We start from the raw sequence: 14,372 nt of genomic DNA, 5'->3' as shown, positions 1-14,372 counted from the left end.
GTAGGAACAAATTCCTCCATGATTCATGGTGGGTTGGATGTTTTGAGGGTTGTGACAGTATGTCAAGTATGGCTTCAAGAGGATAGGATCCCTGCCCAAGAGAGGTATTCACATTTGAGCCTACCGGTCAGGAGATTGAACTGAAATGCAGGCCCTGGCTGTCTGATGGACTGAATCTTCACCCTCGAGCACAGCCAAGAGTACACTTTGAGTGGCTACTGGGTGCTAACCTTCAGTGCAGCAAGCCCGTTTGAGTTACTTGCATTCTTCACTGCTTTCTCCTTGGTCTCACAGCATGCATCCAATTCCACTCCACAGCATGCAACTCCACTATCATTTTGTGGATTATCCAGTACAAATGAGTAAGGCTTGTCGAGTATTTACAATGAGCTAGATTAAGCAAATTATATGATTAACTCTTTTAATCCTGATGCTACTCCATGTGTTATCTCCATTTTGCAGATGGGTAAGCTGAAGAATAAAACATGAAAGGACTTGTCCGAGGTCACACAACTAGTAAATGCCAAACTCAAGGAGTCTGGCTGCAAAGCACACATCCTTGGCTGGACTGCTCTTCTCCTCCCCAATCTGGTCTTTCTCTCTCATGTGAATAAATGCAGATTTATTTTATAATTAATCTCAGTTGCTGAACTCATGCCCCAAACTCACATACTCAAACAAATGTTGTAAAGTGTTATTGAACCTCATATAATAAATACAAAGTTTGAACACTTCCTACCTAAAAGTTAGTGTACCTCATTTTATTTTTTTTAATAAGATAGGATGTACATCCTATACAAAATAAAAATTTCTGGACATTTAAGTGTTATATGTTGAAATAAAAGTTCAATGTAACTGACTATTTTGGCTTTATTTTCATTATGTACTATTAAAATTATTGTTGATTATCGATTACTGGCCCAGCTGTGTCTTTATTACTTTAAATTTTCACATTTGAAATTTTGAGCATTGCTTTTCCTTCTTATACTGAGAAACTTATAAGAAATGCTTTTTTCTCTCTCTTATTGAAAGAAACTATCGTGTAAATAAAAGATGGGATTGGGGGAGGGGAGAATCTCTCTGGCATCGTTCCTCGCAAGTAAAACTGCACTAGGTACAACTGTAAAATAGGTCAAATCTCTCTGCCTGTTCCAGCTTCCTCCTCTTTCCTTCTTCCAGGTTCTATCTCCATGCTCTTTTTTTTTTTTAAATCTCTCTCTCTCAAGAAGAGATCTGGTGAATTCACTGTTAGTATAAGTGATTACTAATGCTAGACTTAATAAAGTTAACTCTTCCAGAGATTTTGTTTTTTAACAAAGTAGAGTTCTTTAGCCAAAGGCATGAACCTCTAAGAAATTTTAGGCATTACTGGGCAGGATGGAGAGAGCAGGCATTTGGAGATTGGGTTGGAGGTGACGGTAGGGAATAGAGATTTTCCTGTCATCCCTGAAACCATATCATAAAAGCAGCTGCTTTCCCTACTTCATCCCAAACCCTCTCCAGATCTTTAATCCAGAGGAAAAGGATTAGAGGCAAAACACAAAGTGATGGACTCTGTCCTTCCTGAAAATTAGTGATGACTGCCCAGCTTAAACACCGAGTGCCAATTGCTGAATGATTCAGTTATGTCTTCTACACTGTCTCTCACCCTATAGAGTTTTTTGTCTGATGGGTCTAAGGAAGACAGCACTAGTTTGAAATGGCTCCTATGGATATTGATAGTCAATTCATATATCAGGACCTGCAAAAAGGAGGCCACCCCAGTCAGCCTGCAATTACGAGAAACACGTGTCAAGGAATCCTAACATACACCAAAGTCCTCCAATTCAGCTTTAGCTACTTACCATACCCTAGAAAGTGGACCTGCTACCCTTCTAAGGAAATTCCCCACCTCCTAGCCAGCCACTGTTCTAGGTAATTAGGAAACCTCGAGGAATAAGATCCTTGCCTTGGTGAGGTTTATATTCTAGCAGGGGGAGGGAAGTAATATAATGTTTAATAATATACAAGTAAACGTAAAATAAAGTATGTTAGAAGCTGGACTATGATCTGGAAAAAAGATCAGGGTATAAGGAATCAGAAGTATGGTGACTGTAGGGTAGAAGAGAGTACAATTTTAAATAGAGTGGTTAACAGGCTTCATTGAGATATTTGAGCAAAGACTTGAAAGAAGTGAGGGAGGCAGATCTAGGGAAAGAACATTCTGGGTAGAGGAAACAGCCATTTCAAAAGTCCTAAAGCACTAGGGTTGCTTAGGGTATTTAAGGGACCACAAGGTCGGTATGACTAATGTGGGATGAGAAAGGAGAGAGTAGCAAATTAAGACAGAGGGAAATGAAGTTGTATAAGGAACCAGATCTAAATCCTTAGTGACTTGTAGGCCATGACAAAGAGTTTGGCTTAACTCTGAAAGAAATGGGGAGTCACTGAAACGTTTTTCAAACTTTTGGATTTTTGCAATTGCATAGGTTAGAAAATAGTTTTCTAGTGGTTTAAATTTGCATTTGTCTTATTAGAAAGGTTGAGCATCTTTTCATGTCTAAATGTCATCTTTATTTCCTTTTCTAAGACTATTCAAATCCTTTCCCAGTTTTGAAGAGGTTAGTCTTTCTCATGTTGATTCATAAGGAGCTTTTTATATATTGAGGAAATTAGCCTTTGGTCTGTTACTTTAGTTATTAATTCAGTTAACATCTGAAATGGTCTAAACACACCTAGGTTTTGTTTTTGTCTATTGCATTTCAAACTTTAGGACCTTAGTCCTAAACATCGTGATTGTATATGCAATTTAATTCAAACCTTTTTTTTTTTTTTTAACTTAGATGGATGGAAGGGGAAGGGGGTAGAGGAAGATGGAAGGAAAAGTGTTCATGGAGTGGCTTTTCTAGGATGGGAAAAATTCAAGGGGTGTGGGGAGTGAGGAAGAGGAGAACAGGATGACGTCAGGATTCTCTCTGAGCACTGGGCAGCCTCTTGTGCTGTTCCTTGAGCCAAGGGATCCCCATGGAAGTGCAAGTTGGGGAGAAGATGACAGATTCAGTTTTGACCTCATTGGAGAATCAGGGATATGCATGCTTCATGCACTTGTACCTCTGGGGTAAAGGAGCAGAAACACTTGTCCGGTGGAGTTTTAATCTTCATTTAACCTCCATTTCCTACATGGTCCATTATTGGTATTTTTTGTCTTTTTTTTTTTTAATCAAATATACAGAGAAAAATAGTTTCTAAAATGACAAAATGCTTAGAAGTTATTAGATGCGGTTTTTAATTAACTGAGCGTACTAATAAAAACAGGTAGTAGAAAAAGTATCTTAAGTATCATAGCATGCAAGGGTGATGATCTATTTATTTTATAGCATATTAATTTTTAGTGTAAGTGCATAGTTCAAAGAATGCAAAAAGATACAGTAAAAAGTAGCTTTCCCTATTCTTATCTCACCACTGTTGAATTCCTCTCCCTTATAAGCAACCACAATTCCCAGTTTCTTATGTATCCTTTGCAGAGATATTTATACAGATGCATGTATATATAATCTTCAATCTGTTTGCTCTGAGTGGACCCATTCCTAATCTCAGCTATTCAATTTAAATTCACACATTTGAGAATCAGTTATATTGATTGAGATGACACCAGTCAAGGTGTGGAAATAAAGTAGATTAGAGTTGGTTAGAAAGCAGCCAATTATTCCTGGTACAGTAGGAAAACAGTAGAGGAAACAGTAACAATTGTTATTTGTATAGAACTTTCACATTATCTTTTTACCTTGCATTAATTGTATAATTTAAATATCATTGTGATCGCCATTTTACAGATGAGAAAACAGGCTCAGGGTTGCCAGAGAGCACAAAACCCTTAAGTAGCAGATCTAGGACTTAGATTTAAGTTTCTTGATTCCAATCCTCTGAACTTTTTTCAGTAAGATCCTTAGGTAACTGCCTGAGCTGTTTCAAAGAAGAAAAGGGATTAGTTTCTCTAAATTGAGTGAGGAAATTGAAATGAGGAAAAAAAGCAACAGGGATAATCTTACCAAGATGGTTTGCTATTGCTATCTTTGGGTGTTACACACATCCCTGTCATATGGTTTGACTTTTCCACCATGACTTCTGCTTATGGGCTAATATCTGGGGTGCTTTTTCGCTAATCGTATTGTTTTCCAGCTTCTTGGGGATTACAGGGGAGCAGGATGAAACCCAAGTTAATGTATGGATTCGGGAAACAAAAGTGATCCTAAATTTTGGTTCTAAGAAGAATAAAGCCTCTGTTAGAGGAAAATGTAAAAGAAAATGCTATTCCAAAATACCTTCTTGTGATAAAATTGAGTGCCCTGGGCATAGATTTTGATGGATTAAGGCCTTAGAATTAACATTTTTAAGTTAAATCGGGCTTTTCAGTTTTTCATTTCTTAAGCCAAGTCTAAAGTAGGTATTAACAATCACTTCATTGTCCTTGTGACTAGGGCTGGTAATACTTTCCCTGCAGGAACCCCGCTTTTTAATAGGACCACGACTTTAGTTTTTCCTTCGAGGAACAAGAACTTTAAGAATGATGAGGTGAAGATTTGCCCCTCCCTCAAACTATCAACTGCTTTTTTTTGACAGTTAGATGGTTAGGTGAGTAGTTTTTTCCTAAGAGGGGCATGTGCTCATCAGGTACCTGTTTAAGGAGCATAGAAAAGCCAGGGGACAAAAAAAAAAACAAAACACTTTTTTTTGAAAGAATTTCAAAATGAAATAGCCATATCAAGAAAAATAATATGAACTTTATTGTATTTTCTTACACTTATTTTGTTTAGAATTGTTTATATTTTGAATTACATTTGGAAGTGTACACTGTAATCTTTTTAGTCTTGGAGCCTCTGAAAGTCTTAATTAGGCTTTGGACATATGCTCTGGGGAACTCTGAAATATTAAACCACAATAGGGAGGCTAAACATAGAGGCTATCACACAACGGGATTAAAATAGAAACAACCTTTGTGATATATCTGGATCAGAAATAGAGGCAGAGAAAATCTATTTCACTACCCATACTTCATTTTCTATTTAAAAAATTTCCAGTTAGTGCTAAATGGGCATGCCACTGGATATTAAGAAAAACAAAACAAAACCATGAACCCTGATAAAAAAGTAGGTGAGCATACTGATAAAAGGAAAAAGAAAAGTATGCAGGTGAAGTTGGATCTGACAAACTTATCCTCAATGCTAAGCTACCTAAATTTGATTCAACTGGTAATAGTGAACCCCTGAAGAGTTTTGAGACAGTGACATAATATAAATGCTGCTTGAGAAAAACTAGACTAGTAACTAAATATAAAATGGATTGGAAGAGAAAACATAAAGTGTTGAGAAACTAGAAACCTAGTGGAGGAGGAATGCCCAAGATTAATGTGTGGGATGAAGGAACAGGGGATTCAGTGATAACAAGACAGCATGAGTCGGGTTTTTTGATGAATATGGCTGTACTGTTTATTGAAAACCAATGACATAGTTTAGTTACCATCCAAAAGAGGGGAGAAAATGGTACTGCTTTATTTCATAAGGGAAATAAGGGTCGAGAGTATTTTTAATCTTGGCCTCATTTCCAATGCCTGTACTTCCTAATAATTCAGGACGATCTGAGAATTATAACATGGCAAAAGGAAAAGTCATAAGAGCGAGTGATTAAATGTAAAGAGTGACAGATGAAGTGAATCAAGAGATAGAAGATGAAAATGGATTGGATGTGACCTATTCAAAGTCCAAGTTAGAGTCCAGATTCAGCCCTGAAGAGAAGAAAAAGAAACAAATGATGTTTCTCAGTTTTTGTTTGGTGGATAACCTTTGAGACATGTTTCTTTTGTTCTTGGATCATTTTCTAGCCAGTATGCCCCTCAGTTCAAGTCTGGATGATCTGAAAGTAACAGCACAGGAAGAATCAGTATCTTGCACATAGCAGGCATTCAGTAAACATTTGCGGAATGAAGAAATGAAGGTTTTCCAGGAGTTAGTATGCCGGAAGTGGGAAAAGAATCAAAAGAATCAAATTCAGTAGCAAAGAAGAAATGGGCTATAGTACATGTAACTGCAACTCACTGAAAACCAAACTATGTTTAGAATTCCTGAGATCTAGTTCTTTTTATACTGGTTTCTTTGCAAGGCCCAGAATCACCCTCTGCAGTTCTGATCTGGATTTAAAAAGAGATTGATTAGTTATGGCAAAGGCCAACAACTTGAGGCTTCTCAAGTCTTGTGATCTTGCCCAAGACCAGCTTTAAAAGCCAGGATCGCACGGAGAACTTACTTTTACTCTCTTTTTCCTAAAAAATTCCAACCATGATATTTGAATCTGACAGACCCAGTGATACTTCTCAACAATTGTTCCAAATCTTTACCACTCTCAACTCCCTACTGCAAGTTGCTCTATTTTCCACTCAGTAGAGCACATAGTAGGTCTGCTTAATCTAGATGTAAGGTGATCACTTTCCAGACAGGAGCTATGAAGAGAAGGCCGTGCTCTGGATTCCCAGATTCCCAGCTTGGCTACTCTTTCCAGGGCTTGGCTTCATGGATTATCTTTTTTTTTTTTTAAATCTTCAGTCTCTCTTTGCCTGCTCCTGTCCCTGGTTATTGACATGGTTGTGTTTCCCCTATCCTAGAAAATACCCTTCCCTTTGTCTCTCTTCCACCAAACTTCTTAAAAAGAAGTTTTTACTTCCTAATTCAACTTTCTGACATTCTTTCCATTAGCCCCTTGGGCATAGTAATATGGATTCCACTTGCACCGTGCTAAAGAAAAGGGCTCTGGCAAAGGTCACTAAACATATGAATGGTAACATATGAAATTTTGAATTCCTCAACCTATTTGAATTCTCTGCAGTGTTGGACTCCATGGAGTACCTCTTGGCCTCTGAGCTACTGCTCATTTTTATGCCTTTGTGGCTAGTTTTTTTTTAATTCACTTCCAAAATTCTGCCCATCCCTGAAATGTTGGTAATTTCTGAAAGTTCTATCCTTAAGTCTCTTCTCATGCCATCACACTCCCTTATATGAACTTGCTCCCTTAGCTTAAGGTACTGTCTGAACGTTCCCAAATCCTCATGTCCAGGCTGTGTCCCCATTCCTGGAACTCTCTTTTAAGTAAGCACTATAGCTTTATTAAAAAACAAATGAACCATTACAGGAGGACTTTCATCCATCTTACCTCCGCTAATCCTGACATTTCTTTGCTGACAGGCAAGAGAATTAGGAGGGATGATAACCCCTGTTACAGACCCCTTGGCATTGGAGACAGTCCCCCCACAACTGCCCATAACCAGTCCTCTAAGTAAAAACTCATAGGAGAGTCCGTGCAGACACCATGTGCCAAGAGAATAATGAGATGGTCCTGAAGTCTACTGCAGCAGTAATTTCTAAAGGAAGCAGAGCTGGAAGTACCACATGGGGAGTTGTTTGAGTTTTGGGGGGGAATTTGAGTTTTTACTCATTTGAGACACAGCTTGTAGCTGGTTCCCTAGTTCCAAGAGGCCACCTTCCAGGGTCCAACAGCCTCCTCTTAAACTTTCTACAAGCGTCCCAAACAGTTCTAGAACAGATCAGATCAGATCCTTCTGCTTTTACTCCCTTTATAGTTAACAGCAACACCTTTCACCCTCTTGGCCCGGATGGTAACCTATGTTATTGGGGACTCCTCCCTTTTCAGGAGTGCTCCCTTCAGTTCTAGGCCAAAGAGCTCTCTCCAGGCTGGCTTCTTCCTAAGCTGGACAGTCCACCATCTCCATACCTCCAGTCTCTACCCCATTCAATCCATGTGTCACACTGCAGCCAGAGGAATCTGTCCAAAACACGGATTATCTATCACCTTCTTTCGTTAAAACCTTCACTGATAACGTCCAGGCTTTTAGTGGGGCATATGAGGTGCTTTGCAACCTACCTTGATCTGTCTTCCATTTTTGTCTCTGGTGATTCATTCCCTCATCCAAGCAACAACGGGCTCTTGTTTGCATATTTTAAAGACAAGAGGAATCTACTGAAGGATTTTGAGTGAAGGAGTCACATGCTCTAATTTACCTTTTAAAAAGACTACTCTGGCTCTTCCTGAAGAAGGGGTTTTGGTGGAGCAGAAGGGTAAGCTTCGAGACCAGTTCCATGCCTTCAGGCTTCTGCTCAGGCCATTTCTAAGTCTGGAATGACTGTCTTTATTGGAATGGTTCCCAGGGGCCAGAGAGTTGAGAAAGGGCCCCCTTATCGCATTTTTATTAGTCCAGATCAAGCCTCATTTAACGATCAAGAACACATGAGGATGTGTCCCCTAATATCCTTGCCTCATCAACCCTTCAGTTATTCCACAGACCACTCACTGGGCGCTGGAGACACTGAGGAGAGTCCACTGAGGCCCCCCACTGTCAAGAGACCATTTTTTCTGTTCCATCTCCTAACTCAAGGAGCAAGTCTCAAACCATGTTTGGTGCCGCGGAGCGATGACAAATCAGGCCTATGGGTTGGTGAGACAGAGAAGCCTTCTCTCTAAGAAAAAAGAGGCCATCTAGCAAAAGACAGCCCAGCCCTACTCAATTCAAAGAGCCGCGCTGCCTGCTTCAAGGCAGGATGTGGACTACAACTCCCAGCAGACACTCCGCGCTGACTGCTGACCCCTCCGCTGCCACTGTGTCCCGCCGGCTGTGCCCGCCGCTGCCCGCCAAGAGCTAAGTCCAGGTTTTTTTCAGGCCCCGGGGTCCGTCTTGTTATCACGTTTCCGAAGAGGGACTGCTAGGGACCCTGGAGGAGAAACGGACTTTTTCGAGGAGAAATGCGGATGCAGACTATCGAATAGACGTCACTCCAAAACTGCCGATTTTCGCGCGCTTTGGCGCGGGTGGTTGTGGGTAGTGCACTCAGGCGGGACAGAAAAGCCGGGTCTCTGTGATCGCGCCGCCCGCAGGGCCTGCGGGGATGTTCGAAGACGAACCCCACGCCGACGGGGCGGCGGTGGTCGCGGCGGCTGGGGAGGTGCTGCAGGCCCTGTGCCAGGAGCTGAACCTGGACGAGGGGAGTGCGGCCGAAGCGTTGGACGACTTCACCGCCATCAGGGGTACCTACAGTCTAGAGGTGAGCGGCCGCAGGTGGGGCGACCGGACCCGACCCTCGCCAGGCCCCACCCGCGCCCCGCCCCCACCCTACCTATGGGGCAGTGGGAGTTTCTCCACCGAGAAGGGTCGCCGCCCAGCTGGGCGCCGCGGAGTGCGAAACTGAGAGGGCGAATGTTGATCCTTCTTTTTTTTTTTTTTTTTTTTGAGGCGGGAAACTGAAGTACGGAAAAGGAGTGGCTTGTGCGAGGTCACGCGCCACTCTTGGGTCCCCTAGACTCTAGATCAGACTTTTCCCCACCAAGCGCCCCAGACGTCATGACACTGTCCTTAAATCTATTAAAAAACCAAATACTATAATGACAAAAGCTATAATGAATTGCGTGTGTGCCAAGATATCACCGCCCAGCACTTTAAATATGTCATCTCAGTTCTAGCTACAAGTTCTTGAATACGTTCTGTGATCCCCATTTCACAGATGAGAAGCTGAGCCCCAGAGAGGTTGTTACTTGCCCAAGGTCACATGGTTAGTGGTGGAGCCAGACTAAAGCCGTTTATTAAGCTCTCCACCCTTCCGCCTCCGTAGGGCGGAGGTGTGCGTAGTTCACTTTATGGCACAGCACTGCACAGCAGTTCGATCAAAGCCAATATTCGTTCAGTGCTCTCAGCTCCAGGTTCCTCCTGTCTCAGAGGGGGATGCTTATATTATCCTGATGCTTTAGCACAGGGTCAGGCTATCATTATATGATACGAAATTAAATGTAGGCTATCATTAAATTTTTCCCAGCCATTCTTGCATTTAGTCCTTGCAACAACTCTGAACATGGCAGAGCAGTGGGTATTATACTTGCTTTCCAGGGAATAATATGAAGGCGCAGAGGATTGTCTTACTCTGGGTCATTTTTCTAATTATTATAGAAACTCAGACAAGCATAGAATTGTGATAAAGTGTATTTCAGCAATTACTCCAGTGGCCTTATACTCAAAGGCTTTCCTCATCCAAGGGGGCTAGACTAATAGAATGCTCCACCGACTTACTACCCAGTGAAATAATTGCAGGATTTAAAGGTATAGAGTTGGGAATTTGGAGGTGAGTATATGTGTGTCTATATATAAGGGAAAAGGATCCAAGAGAGACTCCTCTATGTCTCCAGAGTAGGACTGGATAGATTGGGTAAAGGACAGTGATTTGTATCCATGGGTAGCATGACTGGAGAGCTGAGGAAAGACTAAGAAAGTAAGGCAGATTATGAATTATGGCCTCTCAGAGAAAACAGACGGATTTTTTAAAGTCTGAGAAAGCATTTCTGACACCCTAGGTCCTCATTAGTCTCTTAGTCAATAAACATTTACTGAGTGCCAACTGTAGTCAAGGCATTAAACTAGGCACCTCTTTCAGATTCTTGAATATGCCAGGCTCGTTCCCACTTGTGTGCTTTCTCCATGCCATTCCCTCTATTTGGAAACTTTCCTTCACTGACAACCCCAGGGAAAATTGAAGAGCTAGATCTCCAGTTAGGAAGAGATGATCAGGACCTTTTAAATATTAGATTTAGAAAGCACAGATGTATGAATTAAGAGTTTGTGAGTGTTTATTCTATCCAGTTTTTTCTTTTTCTTTGTTTTTGGTGAAAGCCTCTTGAAGTAGGCATTTTCATAAATCTACTGCTTCCTAAGAAACCCTTTCTTTCCCCTGTCCCTACCCCTCTCTACCTGACAAGCTCCTTCTTCATTTTCCCCTTGCCCTTCCCTGCGCCCTTTACATTTTGGTGATTTACTACTTACCAGTTTTAAGTCTTCCTCTGAATCCTCCCCAGATCTCTAGTTCAAAATCATATTACATTATATTCTCCCACAACATGTTATTTTCATTCCTTATAGCATATATCTTGCCAATTATAGATAATATCTGTTCTTAGCTCTAGACTTGGGGTTCATGAGGTCAGAAACCATCTTTGTATTTCTAAGACCTAGCATTAAGGAATTAGAATGAATAATATGGGGGAGGGGAATCAAAGCAGTAATTTTGGTACTTAAATTTGTTTTATCTTAATGTCGTTTTCATCTAGTAGCCTATATCTAGTAGCCTCTATTATACTTGGATACTATTCCCAAATAATTCATTACTCAAGCCTTCTAAAAATATTCAGTCATAAGCTTGCCTGCCTCATTTAATGCCTTAAGAAAATAAGACTTCCCACTACTTTAAGATAGGAACACTGGGTTTTAGTTTTATTGACCACCCATATCTGCCCATCCCTTTAGGATTATCATGAGAAATCTATCAATCTTTTTCTCCTTCTAGAGTCTGGTCTTAAGAGGATTGGCAGAACAGTGAATAGGAACAGTAGTATGTTGTGCTGTGAGATTTGTGTCTGACTCTTAAATTTCACATATAGTTCAGCAATGAAGTCATGAAGTGCTTCTAGCTTGAAGATTTCTCCAGTCTATCTCAGTAGACTTGAGTGCTGAATTCCCAGATGTCACCTTTTTTGTAGCATTGTAAATTGAGGTATCTGCTAAGATAGAGAGCTACACGTACTATTTTAAATACTGGGGTAAATCCCCAGATTTTTACCTCATAAAAATGACAGTCTCTTTTATATTGTGCATGATAGGTATTAATTTTTTATGGATGATTCCCTTGTCATCTTTCTACTCTGTTCTTTTCTTTCTCTGCCAAACTAGTTAAAAAAGAAACAAAACTAAAATGGTAGAAAGGAACTTCAGCATCATCAAGGCCATGACTGGTATTTTAAAATTTAAAAAGCTAATGCTGAGAAATTTTAAGAGAACTCTTTCAATAATATTAGATTTAGAGTATAGGTGAGAGATCTATTTTTGGACTAATACTTATTTAGCATGTTATACAGGACTGAGATTAAGAAGTTTTATGCCCATTACTGCAACTAACTAAGCTTTGTAACTTTGAGCAGATATCTTCAACTCTCTGACCTGTTATATACAGAATGAAAATTAGATCTGATAATTCTAAGATCTCTTCTGGTTCTAGAATTCAAGCATTTTAACATAATATATTTATTTTGCTGTTTCTTTTGCCTGCCAGGGAGAAGTAATACACTGGTTGGCGTGTTCATTATATGTCGCATGCCGCAAAAGCATTATTCCTACAGTTGGAAAGGGTATCATGGAGGGAAATTGTGTTTCACTTACCAGAATACTACGTTCAGCTAAATTAAGGTAAAGCACTTTAATTTTTCAAATGTTTTATAAGTCATAAATTTAATTTTAGAATTTAATTTTTCTTTATTTTAAATCATTTAACTTCATTCTAAGTTTTTTATGTAGATATTCTTTCTCAATTCTCAACTGCCTTTCTTCTTCAAATTCTGACTTTAGCCTGAGGCCCCTATAATAAATCTTTTGTATCTTTAATTTTTTCATTAATTTTTTAAAAGTTGAAAATAATTTCAGGCTTTCATAAAGTTGAAAAAAATAAGAAAAGCACAAAGAACAGCCATTTATTCTTAACCCAGATTCAGCTGTTATTAAAATTTACCCCATTTGCTTTATCATTTGATCTTTCTTTCTTAATATTTTTCTGAAACCATTTCAAAGTGGAGTACATTATAGCCCTTTACCTCTAAATACTTAAGTGTGTATTTCCTTAAATAACTACAGTACAGTTATCAACTCCAGCAAAGTTAACATTGATAAAATAATTTAATCTACAATAATTTTACCTACCATCTCATTCTAGTTTTGCTATTTGATCCAGTAATGTTTTTAATATCATTTTTTTCCTTCAGGAAAATGTACGATCTCCAATCTGAAATCAAGTATTACATTCACTTATCATGTCTCTTTAGTTTTCTTTAAACAGGAATATTTCCACAACCTTTGTCTTTTATGACGTTGACATTTTGAAGACTATAGTCCATATAGTTTGTTAATAGATTGTTCCTCATTTCGGATTTGTCTTGTGTTTCCTTATGATTAGATGTAGGTTATACATTTCCAAATCCAAAACTATAGAAGTGATTTTGTATCCTCAGCACATCACTATCTGGAGGCACATGATATCCATCTGCCTCTCATTGGTGATGTCAATTTTCATCGCCTGTTCAAGATGTTTTCCTGTTTCTCTCCTGTATGGTTAATACTTTTTTTCCTAGCAACTGCTAAGCAATCAGTGGGGCTTGGCTATAGCTTTTACTTGCTCTAGTATCAACCATATGGAGCTAATTGCCTGGATACAAACAAAAGAAATGGAGTGATCCAGATTTGGATAGATGCTAATGTGCTCTGTTTCTTGGTTTTATACCTGTGACAGAACTATTTGAGGTTGTTGTCTGGTTGCTATCCTGGGTTTACAGGGTAGAAGGAAATAAACTTTAATGCCCTATCCAGGGAGGGCAGTTAGGTTTCTGTTCATAATAAATTAAAAAAATTCTCAGAATAATTCTGGTTTCTATAAGCGGAAAAATAACAAAGTCAAGACAATTTTTAAAACTTCTATATCAATTTTTGTCATTGATGATAAAAAGAGTATAATTAAGATTTATGGAGTTCAAGTAATTTTTTACTTGAATAAAACTTTATCCATTGTAGTATATAAAAAAAATCTTATTTATAGCTATCAATGTTTCTCATCACTGACCACATAAAATTTTTTAAATCTTTGTAATAAGTGTTAGGGCAACTGAACAAAAAATAACTTAAAATTTAGAGCAGTATAAGCTCATGATAAAAATTTCAAAAAATAAGAGTTCTGGAGATGGTAGTAATGGTTGCACAGTGCGAATATACTTAATGCCACCAAACTGTACTCTTAAAAATGGTTAAAATTGTAAATTTTGTTACATAGTATACTTTAGCACAATGAAAAAGAGGTGTAAAATTTTTCAAATAGTACAGAAAGGCTGAAGGTAGATAGGTGTTTCTTCTTTTTTTCACTCTCCAGAATTAACCACTATTAACAATTTACTGTTAATAAATTGTTACTCAGAAAAAAAATTGTTTTCCATTTTCTTGGTTATTTAAAAAACATAAATGAGATCATACTACATGTATTGGTCTGCAGTTGCTTTTCTTACTTTATATTCTAGAAATCCATATCACTATATGTGGCTCTACATCATTAATTTTTTTAATGACCCTAGAATATTTTCAGATATAAAGATTTTCATATATTTAACCATCTCCTTATTGATGGACATTTTGGTTGTATCCAGTCCTTTATGATTACAGATAAGAGAACATCATTGAAAATAAGTATTTTAGATAAATTTCTGAAAGTTTAGTGGTGGGTCAAAAGATACGTGTTTTTTAAATGTAGATTAATTAAAAA

General features: G+C 38.7%; 2 protein-coding genes across 2 annotated transcripts in view; both read left to right on the top strand.

Moving 5' to 3' along the window:
• MROH8 (maestro heat like repeat family member 8) overlaps nt 1-8,864 on the top strand; it is a 49,247-nt gene extending 40,383 nt beyond the window's left edge. The window contains exon 18 of the mRNA XM_023534449.1: nt 8,737-8,864. Coding sequence (XP_023390217.1) covers nt 8,737-8,864 — 128 coding nt within the window. The remainder of the gene's footprint in view (nt 1-8,736) is intronic.
• Nucleotides 8,634-14,372, top strand: part of RBL1 (RB transcriptional corepressor like 1) — a 52,833-nt gene continuing 47,094 nt past the window's right edge. Inside the window, exons 1-2 of the mRNA XM_011366624.2 lie at nt 8,634-9,083; nt 12,129-12,262. Coding sequence (XP_011364926.1) covers nt 8,928-9,083; nt 12,129-12,262 — 290 coding nt within the window. The 5' untranslated portion in view covers nt 8,634-8,927. The remainder of the gene's footprint in view (nt 9,084-12,128; nt 12,263-14,372) is intronic.

Source organism: Pteropus vampyrus, unplaced genomic scaffold (genome assembly GCF_000151845.1).
Source record: "Pteropus vampyrus isolate Shadow unplaced genomic scaffold, Pvam_2.0 Scaffold125, whole genome shotgun sequence".
In the NCBI taxonomy this organism is placed as follows: Eukaryota; Metazoa; Chordata; class Mammalia; order Chiroptera; family Pteropodidae; genus Pteropus; species Pteropus vampyrus.
Note: the sequence above shows the minus strand (reverse complement) of the source record. Positions and strands in the feature narration are given on the sequence as shown.